Source organism: Desmodus rotundus, chromosome 1 (assembly GCF_022682495.2).
Source record: "Desmodus rotundus isolate HL8 chromosome 1, HLdesRot8A.1, whole genome shotgun sequence".
NCBI lineage: Eukaryota > Metazoa > Chordata > Mammalia > Chiroptera > Phyllostomidae > Desmodus > Desmodus rotundus.
This window is the reverse complement of record NC_071387.1, coordinates 126,418,922-126,435,254: the sequence shown is the minus strand read 5'-3', so window position 1 is coordinate 126,435,254 and position 16,333 is coordinate 126,418,922. Positions and strand designations below refer to the sequence as shown.

At 39.4% G+C, this 16,333-nt stretch overlaps 1 protein-coding gene across 4 annotated transcripts in view; it reads right to left on the bottom strand.

Moving 5' to 3' along the window:
* PRR16 (proline rich 16) overlaps positions 1 to 16,333 on the bottom strand; it is a 249,921-nt gene that overhangs the window by 71,127 nt on the left and 162,461 nt on the right. For 2 of the 4 annotated variants that reach the window (XM_071219282.1, XM_071219285.1), the window contains exon 2: positions 10,429 to 11,327. In XM_071219282.1, coding sequence (XP_071075383.1) covers positions 10,575 to 11,327 — 753 coding nt within the window. In that variant the 3' untranslated portion in view covers positions 10,429 to 10,574. Of the gene's footprint in view, positions 1 to 9,964; positions 11,328 to 16,333 lie in introns of those variants that run through there. The other 2 variants (XM_045204419.3, XM_053910599.2) reach the window with 2 other exon arrangements.

Here is a 16,333-nt window from a genome sequence, read left to right as displayed (position 1 = left end):
GCAGGCAGATTAGATGGCTCTTGAAAAAAAGTAACATCTGCTGTTAAGTCAGTGAAATATTAGGACTGTCAAAAACTATATAACGTGTAGCATACAATACTTTTAAATGAATAAAATCCTTTCAGGGATCATCTTTTCCCTGAAGGAGCTGAAAAGTGAGACATAGTTTCCTTAAGTTTGGTTACATTTAGTTTTAAATCCTATCTCTAGCTTTAGAAATCTCTGGATGGTGAGAGACCTAGCCTTTCCCCCTCCCTCATGATCAGCATAATCAGCAACCCCCGGGGAAAGCAGAAGAAAGTGGCCCAGACCTGACCAAATGGTCCTGGCCTCTGGCAGGCCAAAGGTAACATCTTGACCTGACATGTTTCATCTCCTGAGCTCTAAGGTGGAATGAACCCCTGGCTACTTTCCAATGAGACTGGACAGAGGGACCCTGGAAAAGACCTCAGAAAGAGGTCTCAAGATCTGAAGAAACCCTTACCTTAACTCCAACCAATTAGCTCCCAACATTACTGAATCCTCCCCACCCTCCCAATATGATCGGTAACCTACATGCCATTAAAGAGTTAGGGCTTATAAGCATGAGCTTCCCATTCTCCTGGATGTCACTCTCCATAATAAAATAGCCAATATTTCTCCACTGCAATTTTCAGTGTCTTCTAGTATTTGGCTCTGCTAGCACTGGGCAGGCAAACTCTTTCTGTTCTGTAACAAAAGCTTTAGGAAAATAATTAGAACTCACTCTGCATCTTCTATGCAGCCAATGTTCTCTTCTTGCCTGGGGATTTCACAAGGCTGAAGCTTATTGGGAAGTGCACAGGTTTCAGAGCAGATCGGAGTTAACGGTCGAGTCACAACTTGGTCACTTTCAGCTGGGAGGCCTGGGGCAAGTAAACTTAACCTCTGCGAGACTCAGTCTCTCGGGAACAAAGGGAATACATGCACCGTAAAGGTGATCAAGACAGCCTTTCCACTCCCCTCAAGCTCAACTGAACTTCAGTCAGAATTGTTCCTGACTATAGTCCTCTGACCTCCCTTTTATTAGAAATTTACTTTAAGAAATTCTCAATTATATTTTTTTCTGTGCCCTTTGAGATATAAATTTCTCAGTCTCCCCCCTCCCCATCCCTTTTTATCACCCAGGAATGTCCTTCTCAACCTGGAGTCTTCCTTTGCCATGTAATCATCAGGAGAGATGGCCCTGTGCCCCTATTTGCCAATCTCCGAGGGAGGAGAGGAACCTCACTTCCACAAGCACCAGTTAGCAAACACAGCCGGCCAATTCCGCAGCTGAAGTGCTTTTTACTAGATCACCACAGGAAGAAACTCTGCTGCCTCTTGTTTCACGTGAGTTGAGTTCAGTCTTTTTCTCTTATTGCAAGTCTTTACCCCTATTTCAACAGTCTTTAATAAAGTCATCCTTAGCTGTTTAATCCATCTGGTGCTATTTTTCTTTGACAAGGGTTGTTATAGGGATTAAATAAAATAGCATATATAGAACTCCCAACACTGCATGCAATATTTGTAAATATTAATAAACTGTTGTTTAGTAGAACTTTCTCTCCAACACCCTCTTTCAAAGCACACCATTCTTTGAAGAGAGTTCCCTGAAAATCTCAAATGTCTCTTTTCAAAAATCAGGTAGAGTGGTATGACATAGCAGTTAAACAACTTTAAAAAAAAAATGCCTTGTGGGTTTCTCTTTTTTAAAGAACAAACTCAAGGAAGGAAACTAACGTAAAGCTCTATTTCCGGTATCTGCTGAACTGGCCTGAATGGCCTGCACATTAGCGCCAATAATCAGGATGGGGTTTTGACAGCTGCCTCCTGGCCAGAGAGCAGAAGGTCTCCAGCTCAAGCCCTGTGCCATCTGCACCCGATTCCAAGCAGGGAGGGCAAGTAGTGTTTTCCCAGAGCCAAACTGCAAGTTTCCTCTTTAGGAATTGGTAAAAGTCATAAAGCAAGAAATATCAGTGCCATCACATCAAAAGGCATGGAGATGATATGTTCAAAGCAGTATCAATTGAAAACCTCAAAGTCCATTTTAGTCTGAAGGAGCTCCAGAGTTTAAACAAAGCGTTTCTTCTTCCAAGTCACCGAGTCACGCTCTGAGTAAGAAACTAATAAAATACAAGTCACTCTCGGCTTGATTTTCATGAATGTGAAAATGGTCTCTTCTCTTTTTATTCTTTAATGAGATTAGTCCTAAGACTGGAACTGTTTTTATATACATTTTCATTAGATTACATTTGCTCAAATTTGCTACATAATTGCTAAAGGGGAGTGATAAAAGATACAATATGAATTTTGAATAAGAGTGTTAATAAAAGTGCTTTTTCAAAGATGCCCTTTCTGTTATGCAGTAAGGAATGAGTGACACATGAGGATCTTCTCCATTGGGATACTTGATAATTTTTTTAGAGTGAGACATTTTACAACTTTTTAAAATCCACATTATTTTATGACAGGCTCCAATTCAAGTGTTTTAATTGGCAATATTTGTTTCTAAGTGTAATTACCAATAATCAAAAGAGAACACTGTAACTTATTTGCAATTATTGCCATCTTTAATATTTAACATAGAATTTGAATACTTTAATGATTGTGTTATTGTTTGCTTATGCCCTAAATGTCCAAAATGACTTTTATTTCCTTAGCCAAAGAGCATAAAGGCAAAGGAATAAAGAAAAATTTGAATTTTGTTAGAGCTAGTGTGGAGATATAAGCAGATTATAAAAAATAAATGTAATCAATAGAAAATATAATCTTGAAGAGGTTAAAAATTATTTTTCTAAACAATAACTGGCCTACTTACTTTTTCTAAAAATAAAATAGACACTTAAAATTTGTTTAAAGCATATGTGGAAAATATCAAGGTATATATGAGTTTATTAGAATTAATTAACATGATTTGCACAAAGTAGAATTTGAGGGAGGCCATGGAGAATATAAGATTTCTGACAATGTCAGAATATTGTATGTGATACTTTAGCTTAAATGCACCATCAGCAAATGTGAATAACTGTTGGCTAATAATGAATTATTGTCATAAAGTTAGAATAGTATTCTATATTCATAATTGGCTTAGAAGAATGGATACCTAAGTACACTACTGATAAACAATATTGTTAAAATGAACACAGTTCAACTTTTGGTCTTCGTCACAATTTAATATCATATTTACTTTCCGCTCTTTGAAACAGACATTGACCCCGTGAATCACAGAAACTTAGAGTGGTAAGGTAATGCAAACGTAGAAGACATCTTCCCCACTTTAAACTTACCTTAAATGGATCTCTAGCTCAGGAATTACTTTTTTAATGCTGCATTAACCAAGGTGATATTTTAATGCTCCACACAATCTCTTTCAAATACAGATTTCTAAGTACGTTCCTGTCTCTTGCTTGTATGGGGAAAGGAAGATGTAAACAGGCTCCAAAGTATTGCGATTAGAATGAAATATTATACTACCAGGTTTGTCGTTCTCTGTATACTATTATTCAGTGGTTCATAATCATATTGATAACCTAGATTTACCTGGGTAATTAAAAACATACTGATATTCAGGACTACCATAAAGGTATTTTGATTTAATTGGTTCAGGGTATAAATCAGGTGATTCGGATGTTTAGACAGCTTTAAGATCCACAGTAGTAGAAGCAAAGGAATAGGTTCACGAGTTCTAAAATATTCCTTAGCCATGGCACTCTAGTGTCTGTCCCATAAAATGCCAAAATTTTTAGATTATACTCGCAGATTACTTCATCTCTCCATTGAGAAAATGAAATCACGTTCGCTTTCGTACCAGTTGCACCACTCTCATAGGAACTCGGCACTCTTTCAGATTTGCAACACCTCTCCAGCCCAGGAAAGGAGGGGAAAGAGAGCCTCCAGCCCATGGGGTCAGGTGTCCACACTCACAGAAACCATGGCCCCCATCACTGCCCACTTCCAAGATTCAAGATCCAAGACCAGATGGAAATTCTGCTTTTTACAGCACTACCCACTCAGAATCCACAAGTGTATTTCATCCTTTCCCACAGTCTTCCGTGGTGTTTGTCTCCCCTCCCCACTCTTTTAGATACTCTTTTCTTATGAAGTGCAGAAGGTAGTGAAAAAACCTGTCTTCTTATATTAGCTTCTTTGTTTGAATTTTGACACAGAAAACAGAACATAAAACACTGTACTTCTTCAATTCTGTACTTCCTCATATAAGCCTAGATGCATTATCGATATCTCATTCATTAGAGAAAAGTTCCAAAGATACCTCAAGGTAGTACAGCAGGTCCTTAAATAACTTTTTGTTCAATGTCCTTTCATTAAAAAGTGACAAGAAAAATATTGCTTCTGGCTAGGGCCACTGTGTGTGTGGAGTTTGCACGTTCTCCCCTGTCTGCTCGGGTTTGCCCCAGGGCCTCTGGTTTCCTCCCACATCCCAAAGATGTGCAGGTGAGGTGAACGGGCAGGGCTAAACTGACCCAGTCTGAGCGTGGGTGTGGGTGTGAGTGCGCCCTGCAACAGAAGGGTATTCTGTTGACAGTGGGTTCCATCTGCTTCCTGGGCTTCTGGGGATCTGATCACCGAGGACCCTGCCCTAGAATTAAGCAAGTTGGAAAATAATGATCTCACTTTTTTCATTTTTTCTGAAATGTATATATAGCTCACATTTATTTCAATGTTTAATATGAGAAGAGCCTCGGGTCTTTCTTTATAAGTTTGGTGATGCTTTTGTGACCAGAAATATGCCATAGGAACTTAACTCCTGTTTATGTTAATTAGCCTATGGAAACATTGGTTTCGTTATACGTACATCATTTTGCTTAAAGTCCTAGTTTCCAAGAACCTGTCGAGATGTTAAGTGAGGACTTAAGAGTATATACCGCCAAATCCAGTTTCATTCCTCTATTCCTTAAAGGACTATTGTGTATCAAAAAATCAGCAGTTATTTATATCAGCATGTAGGTTATAAGAAATCCAAAACAGTTTCCCTCATTTCATGGATTTGAATTAACCCAGGCAAATACAAATCGACCACCAGATTAACAAGGAATATGGGTAATTTGGCAAGGAATATCAAATTAATGATAATGATTTGCATTTGTCTGAGGTTTTACAGTTTGTAAAGTATTTACTCATTCATGAATTCATTAGGACATTATCCCTCTAGAGGAGAAACAGAGAGAAGAGCCTTAGGGAATTGGGTGGTAGTGGAGCAGGGTTAAGCATATCAATTTAACCACAGTGAAAAAAAAAAGTGTGAAACCAGGCAGTTTGAGTAACAAGTACTAGGCCAAGACTTGTGGAAAAACAGACAAAATAAAGCAAGGAAAAGGAATATCATTTCTATTTTTGTGACCACAGAGAGCCATGGGCTGAAAAGTTGTTCAGGTTTGGGCAGCTAAACGCAGAAGATATGACTGTGTGTGACCCACCGTGTCAGCAGAAGAGCTTTCATCCCAAACAGACAACGTAATAGAATTTAAGGAAGTAGCAACTGGCTATGCTGCCATCCATCACCTACTTAGCACCGACCAAGAGGAGGATATGAAGAAGAGTTTGGGAGGTATTTCTCACATATGCAAGGCATGACATATAATAATTTGGTGATTGTGCCTATGCAATAGCTCTGAAGGCTGTAGACTTGTGGATTCCTGAAGCTGCCTATCCGTGTTGCCACATCCACCCTACCTTTCAGCATTGCTGCCCAGGAAAGAGTGGGAGCCTATAGGCCTGATGGCTTAGCCATACATTTGGGGACTGTGCGATTGCAGCATCCTTCTGTTGATACTACTCTCCTTGCCCTTTACATGTAAAGGAGGGTTGGGTGAGCTCGGAATGTATAAAGGGAGGAGAGTCACTAATGACTCAAGGGCTCTATTAGCTTGGAAAGAATGGCACCAGTATCTTCATTTAAAGCAAACCTCAGACCTCATTAAGCAATTTGACCAGAGACACTTAGAAGGTGAGAAAATTGAGACACAAATCCAGGCCTCCAGTCTTAAATGTATGCTTTTACCTCCATATACTGTCCTCTAAGTTAATATTGTAACTCCACACATCATAATTTCCATTGTCGGTGACCTAATTTTCTATAAGTAGGTTTTCATGTTTTTTTTGACTATTCTGGATAAATAAATATGTATCTTCAAATTAGGATTATCTATCATTATGGGGACAATTTACTGAAAAATCTCTCTATATGGGCACTTGACTACTGAAAATTTAATACGCAGTTCTAAAACGCTGAACTACATATTGCTCGCACAGAATGCAAACGGGGTCGGTACAGGCTGTCGTAACACTCACCCCTCTTCTTAGGAAATGTTGTCAATTCCCTCCACCACATTTTTAGCCGGGCTCCTGTCAGATTCACTTCTGTCCTCTCCATCTTTGTTTAAAACAAGATGGCATCCTAATTTATGGTGGGACTAAATTAACATCAGGAAATATGAGAAAGAAAAAAATGAGGTCTATAATATTATATTCATATTACACACACACCCAAAACAGTGGTGGCAGGACTGGTGCTCACCCACGTGTGCGTCGCCTTTTCTCTCTGGACCTGTGGGACCACAGGCAAAGCCACGTGACTAGTTTTGGCCAATGATGCAGATGGGGCCTGGTGGTCCTGGAAGAGGACACTTGAGCGGATGGGGGCACCACACAATCAATGCAGCCTGTATTGCTGAGGGGCTGCCCTGGAGTTTCCTGCACTCAAGATGAACTGTGAGGGAGCAAGGTATAACCTGGGTGCCTCTGAGATACTGGAGTTGTTGGCCACTTCAGCATGGACTGGTATATCCTGACTTAAGCACACATACACTTATTTTTCTCTTATTTTATATCTTGCAACAACTTCTTCAAGCAAGTTTCAATAAAATGACCTTCACTTCTAAGACAACCTATACACAATGCAAGTGCTGAGCGTCAGGCATTTCTGAAAGGCAGTGAAGTACTTGGGCTGAGGAGGCTTCCTACCTACCTTACTGCTCTGGCTTGACCACTTCCTGCCTCTGTGACCTTGGGCAGCAGTTCTCCACTGCCATAGTTTCCCCATTTGTAAAATGTAAATAATAATAGGATGTAAGACACTAGGTTCTTATAAGGGAGAAATAATGTTATGAGAAAAAAAACAACACAAACATGTAGAAGAGTGTTTGGCATAAAGTAAGGCCTTGATAAGGGTTAGATTTCATGTCTTGTCAACATCAGCCCTAACCCACTGGAAGGCACCCATTGTTTTATTTAGCTGATCCCAAATTCCCTTTGATATTTAGGAGAAATGACAAGTACATTATCAAATATCTATGGTTCAATAACAAAAGAATGGAAATTATTTCATTAGAGACAGTTCTAATGCACGGGCTTTTAGTGGTTCCACAGAATGGACGTATTGCTTTTTTCTTTTTTTAGCTGTAGGGGTGAATGTTAAATAGATGGAAATCACAAATGAAAGACCAGTAATGGAAGTGACACATTCAGGGTCAAATAGCATTAATACTATGATCAGAGCTCCTTAGGGGAAGAAACCAAAATAATCAACAGCCTTTGAACTTAGAGGAAAAACACTGGAAGGTGCGGCTGCTGGGGCAACACCTGAAACACTGAGGCTTGCATTATTCAGCAGCTCATTCATTTTAGACGGTAGCTAAATTGCCTGAGATCACTTTCATATTCTGCAGAGATCAAACATATTAAGAATGTCAAAACAACATTATGTAACCCCTTTTAAGCATCAAAATAACAGCTGAGAATAAAGGGAAAATTTTACCAAGTTCAGGGCTATGAGGAACACAATTAAATGGCGATGTTGTGGGGGGAAAATTATGGGTAGTCAGGCTGTCACTAAAATACCAACCAACTCACTTACTAAAGGGTTGCTTTTAGTAAAATAATGATACTGAGATACTACATTTTTTCACTTGTAAATTAGGGTAAGAATAATTATTTTATACATTCATATGAGACTTAGAGAAACTCTAATGTATGTTAAGTTTTATAAAGCAGTTAATATTAACTTACCTGTCTTTGATCGCTCTAGAAGTTATAAATTATAAGCGGTATTTCCTCTTTATTTTCCCTTGGACTTCACATAATTCTATACCCTTTATTAATTTAACTACATTTTGAAGTGAGGTTTATTTGCAAATGTATGTTACACTTTAGTTTTTTTTTTTTTTTTCCTCAAAAGACCAGAATGGTAAATCCAAGGCTCCAATGAAACGATGACCTACATAGCTGCAGTTCAACACCGCTGTTTGTCCTAACGGCAGTACCCCACTGTCATTACTGCAGAAGCAGGCACCTTGGACGATTCTCAAACTTCACAGTGTGTAGTCTAAAATTTACATACAGTGTCAGACTGACCCAGAAAACATCATGTGATTTTCCGATAGGTCTATTAATCATCAGAGTCTGTGCGCTTTCCCTAATTATGTGATATGAACTTGTATTGTTCATACAGCATCCCCTAACTTAGAAATCATCAGTATGTACTAAAGTTCATTACAATGCCATCTTTTGCTACAAATTCGAGTGCACCTATAGAAAGATGTGCTGCTCACAGAGAGTCAGGAGAACGAAACTGAATCAGGACAACTACAAACTTGACTTTGCGTTTTTGCATATATTCCATGGAAAAAAACTCAGTCAAGGCAGTGATTCCTGACTTGATTACACCACAACCAGTGCAGTCACGTGTGGGACTACTCAGGTTTTTTTCATGGAGGATCCAAAAAGAGCTATGATTAGATCCTGGAGATAAAACGTCTTGCACAGATTCAGAGACTGTGTGTAGCTGCTGATCTTGGTTATGCTAAAAGCAACTCAACTAGTGATCTGTCCAAAAAAAAGTTATATAGCACGGTGCCTTATTCCTTTATTTATTAAGTAATTAGATGCAGGTATAACTCAAACACCATATTTTTATGTTAATGAACCAGTTAATAGCAGACTCGTTTTTCTAGACTATTAAACTGAGGGGAGGTATGAAGATAATATCAAATTAGAAGAGTGAGAAATTTCTCTTTTTGTATGCCCTGTATTTTTGAGCAGATATTTTATATTTAGCTTAAGCGTGGCCTAAGATGTTTTATTTCCTTTTATAACTGATATAACTAGTAGGAAATAGAAGAGGACTTTGGTTGATTTTTATTTTCCTTTTGCCCTGCATCAGTAGGGATACAACAACCTCCCATCTCAAAAGTGGGACAATCCTTGTTTAAATTGACAAGATAAAGCCTTTCCTATTCCAATTTAATTGATGAATACTACATTTTTAAAGATATATGTGCTGGCTTTCGTTAAGAATGGATATTGTCATAGGCAGTATTACCATTTTCTATTTTGTAGAAACATCGCTTTCAAAGGAGTATGGAGGCCAGCTCTGTGCGCTTTACTCTATATGGGACTGGAGGTATTCAAATGCATATTGTGAAAACAAATCTCCCTGCAGTGATTTCAGGAAAGCATTTCTGCTCCGGCATTTCAGGAATAGAAAATATATACCATGTGTTGTGATAACTTAAAGGGTGATGTGCAGAACTTCAGAATTCTTGATGTTAAGAGTTCAGAACTCTCCTTTAGATGGGGTTCCCTTGGGGAGGCAGAGAGCTTGCTGATGTGGGAGGCAAATCACCCCACCACTGCAGTGTCCTGGGTTATGGGCTGTCCTGGAGGAATGCCAAGTGTGAGGAAGGCCAAAAGGGGTTGGCAATGTAGGAGGCATTCAAGAGAGGACCCTTGAGGTATCAAAATATAATATGAAAATGTGTAAAGTTCTATTTATGATCTGAGTATGATATTTAATTTAGAAAAATCTCCTATCCATTCACAGTGACCTTCTCCCAACGCTGTCCCATTCCTATCGTCCAAACACTGTCCCGCTGTGTGTTCTTACCCACTTTGACAAATATAACATGGGACTAAATGCACCACCGCTTCATTTTCATTCTGAGGGACATTTGGTTTTGCAATTATCTGCTGTTTATTGAGATACGATATTTCCACACACCAAAATCTTTTAACAGCTATATAACTGAACATATAATCTTAATTGTAAAGTATAGAAAATAAGCTTTTTGGTATTGTCTTCATTATTGAATATTGCAAAACTAATGACAAACATCTTTGGAAAAAATAACAAAATAGTCCTTCAGTATTAAAATTTCTTATTAAAAAGCATTAGGTCAAAGTTAATCATATTGACATGTCCTTAATACATGGATGTTTTAGGCATGAATAAAATAAATTGGATCCCATCTCTTATAGTAAATCAAACAATTTGAAACTGTAGGTCACTGTCACAAGTTGATTGGGAAAAAAACCCCAATATATTCAGCTTTTTCAATATTGTATGGTTTTTTTGATGACACAACTTTTTAAGTAGTGTATACCCAGGATATAAACAATGTACTGCATACTTACCAGGTGATTTTTATGCCACTTTGCTGAATGCAGGGTTAATATATTTGGGCTTTTTATTGCTGGAGTAGAAAGTGCTCATTACTTATTATTTTATGTTTATAATATAAAAATTAAAATAAAACAAAAATGTTTTTAAATGGCATACATCACACTGTTGTAGTGGTTGATTTCCTCAAGATCGTCTTCTGTGGTTTCGGTGCAGTGGGAGGAGGCACAGTTGCAGGTCTGAGAGGGGGGAAGCTGTTACTGTGGCTTATTCCCAGGCCCCCATTTTCGAGTGGAAATGGAGGTTGATGGGGTGGAGGGCGGGGAGGGCCTTGCTGAGGACGCTTTCCTGGTGGCTGGACAGGTTCACTGTGCAAATGGACCTCCCGGTTTTTTATGTTATACCGGGTGTCGCAGTCAGGACAATAGCCATGGTACTGAACTTTTTCATTAAACCGAACCCGCTCCCGAGGCCCTGCCTGGGGACACCTGTCTTTTTCAGGTCTGTGCATCAGAGGCTGCAGGGAAACCTTGTCCGAGTTGTTACTGGGTGTGCAGCCAATGTCTCCATTGGGAATTTTGTTCGGTGCTCCGGGAAAGCCTCCGTTCCGCAGAAGGGTGCCATTGGTCTTTACTGGATTGGCAGCTGGCACCACCCTTTGGGGGTCTTCACACTTCACAGGCGTCAACCGTGGAGGAGGTGGTGGAGGGTTTGGCTTTCTCAGGACCGTGAGGATAGCGGACGGGTGTGCTGGGGGTTTAATGAGAGGGGCGCTGGCCTGCACTTTGATCTTCTCTATGCTGGAGGCTGTTGTGCCACTTGAGCTACTGTTCAGGGTGTCCGTTTTGGAGCTGTCGGTCATCTCATCCTCCAGCTGTAGGTCAGAGGTCAGGGTATCAATCTGATCAACCACCTGGTAGAAAGGACAAGGTAACTGTGTTGAAAAATGACCCAAAGCAAAATATACTACAAACAATGTCTTCCCATCTAGCTGTAACCTGCTATGGGAGTCTTGACAAATACTGAATTGTGTGTTCCATTACAGCATGGAATGTTCCAAAACATTCCATAATGTTTTCATTCAATGAATTTACAGAATAGCTACCACAATAGTGTGGTTCGATAACATAATGATTTCACATGCCCAGAATATAATATACTACTTATGCATACATTTTCTTCCTAACTCTGCTGTACCCATCAAAGATAAAATCCTGATGCAGAAATATAACTGATTTTTAAAAACAAGACTAGGGGGTTTTGCTTAGCATGTGGAAAGCTACAGAATAACATCAATCTCATGCTAAAAATGGGAAAATACCAATTTTTAAAATCGTAACTTTTCTGGACAATCAGAGAACTAAGATCACAAAATAAATGAACGGAAATACACAGAGTTTCAAGCCATCTTAGGATAGATAGGACATGATTGTTTCACTTTTGGCAAATCACAGGAAAAGAGGCAGCCTCCCTCCACCAAAGTCAGTAACAAAACCCAAACAGTTAGCCCTGGCCATGTGGCTCAGTTGGCTGGAGCGTCATCTCATACATCCAAAGGTTGTGGGTTCGATCCCAGGGTGGGGTGCATAGAAGAGGCAACTGGTGGGTGTTACTCTCTTATATTAATGTCTCTCACTCTCTCTCTGTTTCCCCTTCCTCTTTATCTAAAATCAATAAATATATAGGGTCTAGCAGAAGTAAGGCCTGCTTGAGTGTGGTTGGTGGGGTAATAATGCGGGTAAAATCATTTAGTTTTATTTTGAACATTTCACCTAAAATGTCATATGGTGTACTTTGAGTCTGATATTGTTATGTTTCAGAATTATATGCTTATGACTTTGTAATAAAAGAGTTTGTAATAAAACGGAGTGTTATTTGTGCCAGACCCTGTATATCCTCTGGTGAGGATTAAAAAAAAAAAAAACAGCTAAGACTTTAATGAGTAATTAAAGGCAGAGTGTGTGTTGTCACGCTAATTTAGAATTCCTAGGAGCCCAGACTAGGTAATCTGTCCTCATTCATGGTCTCTTTTCCATGTGCCTCTCACCTGGGAGACTGGAGGCAGGGAAAAAGTGGAAAGAGTGTGTCCTGGGCACACAGTCACATAAACAAACCCATTTCCCAGACCCTTCTCTTTGATAAAACAGGAAGCTTTAAGAACTAGGGCAATGGCCAAAAAAATGAATACCCTCTAACCTCTCAGACACAGGCAATGATCTCCTGCCTCTGGGACAGGGTAGAAGGAAAAGCTGGTTGACCTTGGGGAAGGCGGCTAAAAATTCCCTTAGACCCAGGAACCTACACCACAGATGCCTGCTATCACTTGGAGAGGGACCCGAGTCACCACCACCACTCAGAACCCACCACAGACACAGGCAGAGGCAGGCATTCGAATAAGGTCGGCAGAGACGTAAGACCGAGACATAGGTCTCACCCCAAGTGAAGGAGAGCACTTCTGAAGACAGCATGTAGGACAAGGCAGTTACAAGGAAAGATTTCCCAAGGGCATTGAGGAGTCATGGAGTTAAAGCTGCCCATCAAATGTACCTGGCGTCTGCCACAGCAGACGTAAGGGTCTGCATCCTGTTCAGTTACCATCTGGGGATAGTTGTGGGAGGGTGATCTCGACTCGAGTGCTGCATTTCAGAGGACGACAGCTGGGCCCTCAGTCATTTACACTCTTCACAGTCAGAGATCTTGGAGCTCATTCTCGTGACTGCCCTGTGAGCACTATTGTGCATCCATCATATGAAAATGGAGAAGTTATGAATTGCATGAAAAATAATTTTTGTATGGAGATAGTCGCTTTAATTCATATTCTCTATTGGTAGTTTTTGTCCTCCTCGCTACTCAGGCCCAAGTGTGTTCAGTTGTGAAGTTGCTTCTCTGACACACGGTAGCAGGATTGGGCTCAAAAAGTAAACATCACCACCAACTAGAAATTAGGGAGGCTATGGAGATTTTACTTCTTCCTCATGACTGGTTCACACTAATACCGGCAGAGCTCAGCCTTCTATTTTAACTCTTTAATATATGTTAAATCCATTCACTTGTGTTTTCCTTTCTTTGATCCCAGTCCGAGCCACCATTATTTATCATACGGGCCACCCAGAGTCACCTTTCTCCCCTTTCCTTGCCATAGTCTCCATGACTCTTAAAAAAATAAAAATGTGCTCTTGTCAACAACATGCTTAGAACCTTTCAATGTCTGTTCACTTCTCCTGTGATAAAGGTCAATTCTTAACATAGTCTCCAGGGTCCTGCATAGTCTTCTTCAGTGCTGTGCCAACGAGCATTTAACAACTGCTTTGTAGGGATGCAAGGATTATCCTAACTTGAACAGGTTGCCAGTTTCCACAGGGTAAACTTCCACCCTGGTCAATGTCAAGTTAGTAAATGCAGTATCACTGAACGTGAGGTTGGAACGAAATGCTCAGTAGCACATCATTGTAGAGTGTTTCCGCCATACCAATAGAATAGATGGAAATGGGATCAGGAGTACAAATAGTAGTAAAATAATCATAAATGACTAAGAATAACTAGAAAGCCTTTACATTTAATGTAATTCATTTAACAAATTTATATACATAGTTTTGTCTTTGTTAATAGTCATTTAACTGCTGGCTTATAAAATCTCTAAAAATATAATAATTGGACCTTTATAGCCCATGGAAGTCAGCACATCACTGTCTTTCACTCCTAATTAACTCTATATCCTAAACTCTGATAAGTTTCCCATTTCCCTTCTGTTCTCAAACTGGTCTGGTCTTCTTTTAGACCCTCATAATTACTAGTCTGCCTTCTGCCACGGGACATTTGCACATACTAATTTTTTCTCCTTGAAATGCTCTGACCTCTCTTCTTTGTTTTAGCAACTCCTACTAATCTTTAAAATCTTAGCTCAGTCATCACTCATAAAGTAAAACTTCCTCGTTATACTGCAATTTCCCTTATAGGTCAAGCCAACTTATTAAATATTCACAAGGAACCATATTCCTTTCTTTCTAAGCATTCCCGTACTTTTTGACTATAGGTTTAGTAGTAGTGTGAGCATTAGAATAATGTTTCCCCTCTAGACTGTAATCTCAGTGAGATCACACACCTTGTTTGTTTTTACTACTGTATCCTAAAGGCCTAATGTAATGAATGTACTCAACAGGGGTTCAACAAATACTCGTTAAGTAAATGCACTGAGGGTTATTTCTTTAATTCAAGTGAGAGCAAATACAGTCTTTCTTATTTGATTTTTTAAAATCCTCACCCAAGGATATGTTTATTGATTTTAGAGAGAAAGGGGGGGCATATGTGTGTGTGTGGGGGGGTGGCACATGCACTGACTGGGGATCAAACCCACAAGCTTTTGGTGTATGGGAACGATGTTCCAACCAACTGAGACACCCAGCCAGGGCTCCTATTTGATTTTTGAAGGTGTTGTTACTTTAAAAAGTCATATTTGCTCAGTTATATTCCAGAATAAAAAAAGGAGTTAGCCACAAACTAGTCACAGAGTTGGTGGCACATTCTCTAGCTCTAGATGGCAGAGAAATTAGAGCGCAGGTTACATAAAGAATGTGAGAGAGAGGGGCACAGTTTTGGCTCATGGGTGCTGTGTACTATTGAATTTAGAGAGGTTATTTACCCCAAGCCTTTTATTGTATTAAATGCCTGGAGCAAAGGGGAGAACGCTGGTCTACCGTGAGGGAACTGACGCTGACGTTCCAAGATGAATGAGTGCTGCTTGGGTCCCTGATGGTTTTATAGTTCCCGGATGGTTTTAGTCTCAACATTGTTATCAATATTTCCCAAGTGCATACAAAATACCAACAGCATAAAAAACAAAAACAAACAAACTACTCCTCTCAAGGAGCAGGAAATATAGTGAAAGAGCCTGACATACATTGATTGGATACTCGATCAAATAACTGTAAACTTGCCACTGACCCAAGTGCTCTGAGTGAAAATACAAGATATGGCAAGAGGAGCACAGACGGCCCCCCAGGAAAGCTGGCGAAGCACTCCTGAGGGATGAGCTGCAGTTAACTGGTAGAAGAGAAGTGATGTTAGCAGTCGACTCACGAAAGAGCCTGTAGAAGGTCCTTTGAAAGAAGACTTTTTTTCTAATCTTTGCTATATTTTTTCCTTAACACTTAGTCCCCTTATACCTCCCTCCCACCAGCAATCACCAAAGACTCTTGGCTGAAGAGCATGGAGAAAGATGAGGTTAGAGAGCAGGGAATTAGGTAGCAGCTAGGCTGTGAGAGTCCTTGTTATGTTGTGATAAAGTACCACACATGTTTAAAAACAATTCCGAAAGTGAGAGAAGCAATATTCAAACAGACTATGAATTGGTATTTTTCAAAACTAAAGCATCACCTAGTTAAAGAAGTAACAGAGTATCAAAAAGGAAAATACAAACAAACCCACACCCAGACATACCATAATGAAAATATAAAACACTGAAATAATGATAAAAGTTTTACAGCACTAAAAAGGAAGACTAAGTATTTATACAGTAACAAAAATTAGGCTGATAAATTATCATACAAGCAACAGACACCTGAAGAAAACTTAGAAATGTGTTTCATAATGAAAAAAAGTAACTGCAATTATAATGTAGTTTAACTCCTCTGTAAAAGTGAGAGTGAAATAGACATTGCCAGACAATAAAGACAAAGAGAATAGGTCTTACAGCTCAGTCTTGAAAGTACTGATAAATGACAATTCAGAAAAATATAAAAAGCCAGACGAGAGAACTGAGATATAAGAATCATAGGTAGATGGAGAAAGAAATGGTTACATAAGTAAATCAAAATATACACTGTATAGAAAACAATAATATACTAGCAACTAATTTGAAAGAGGGTTAGAAAAATGTAAAACTAAAACACTACGAAAAAGAATTCAGATTGGAGAACAATC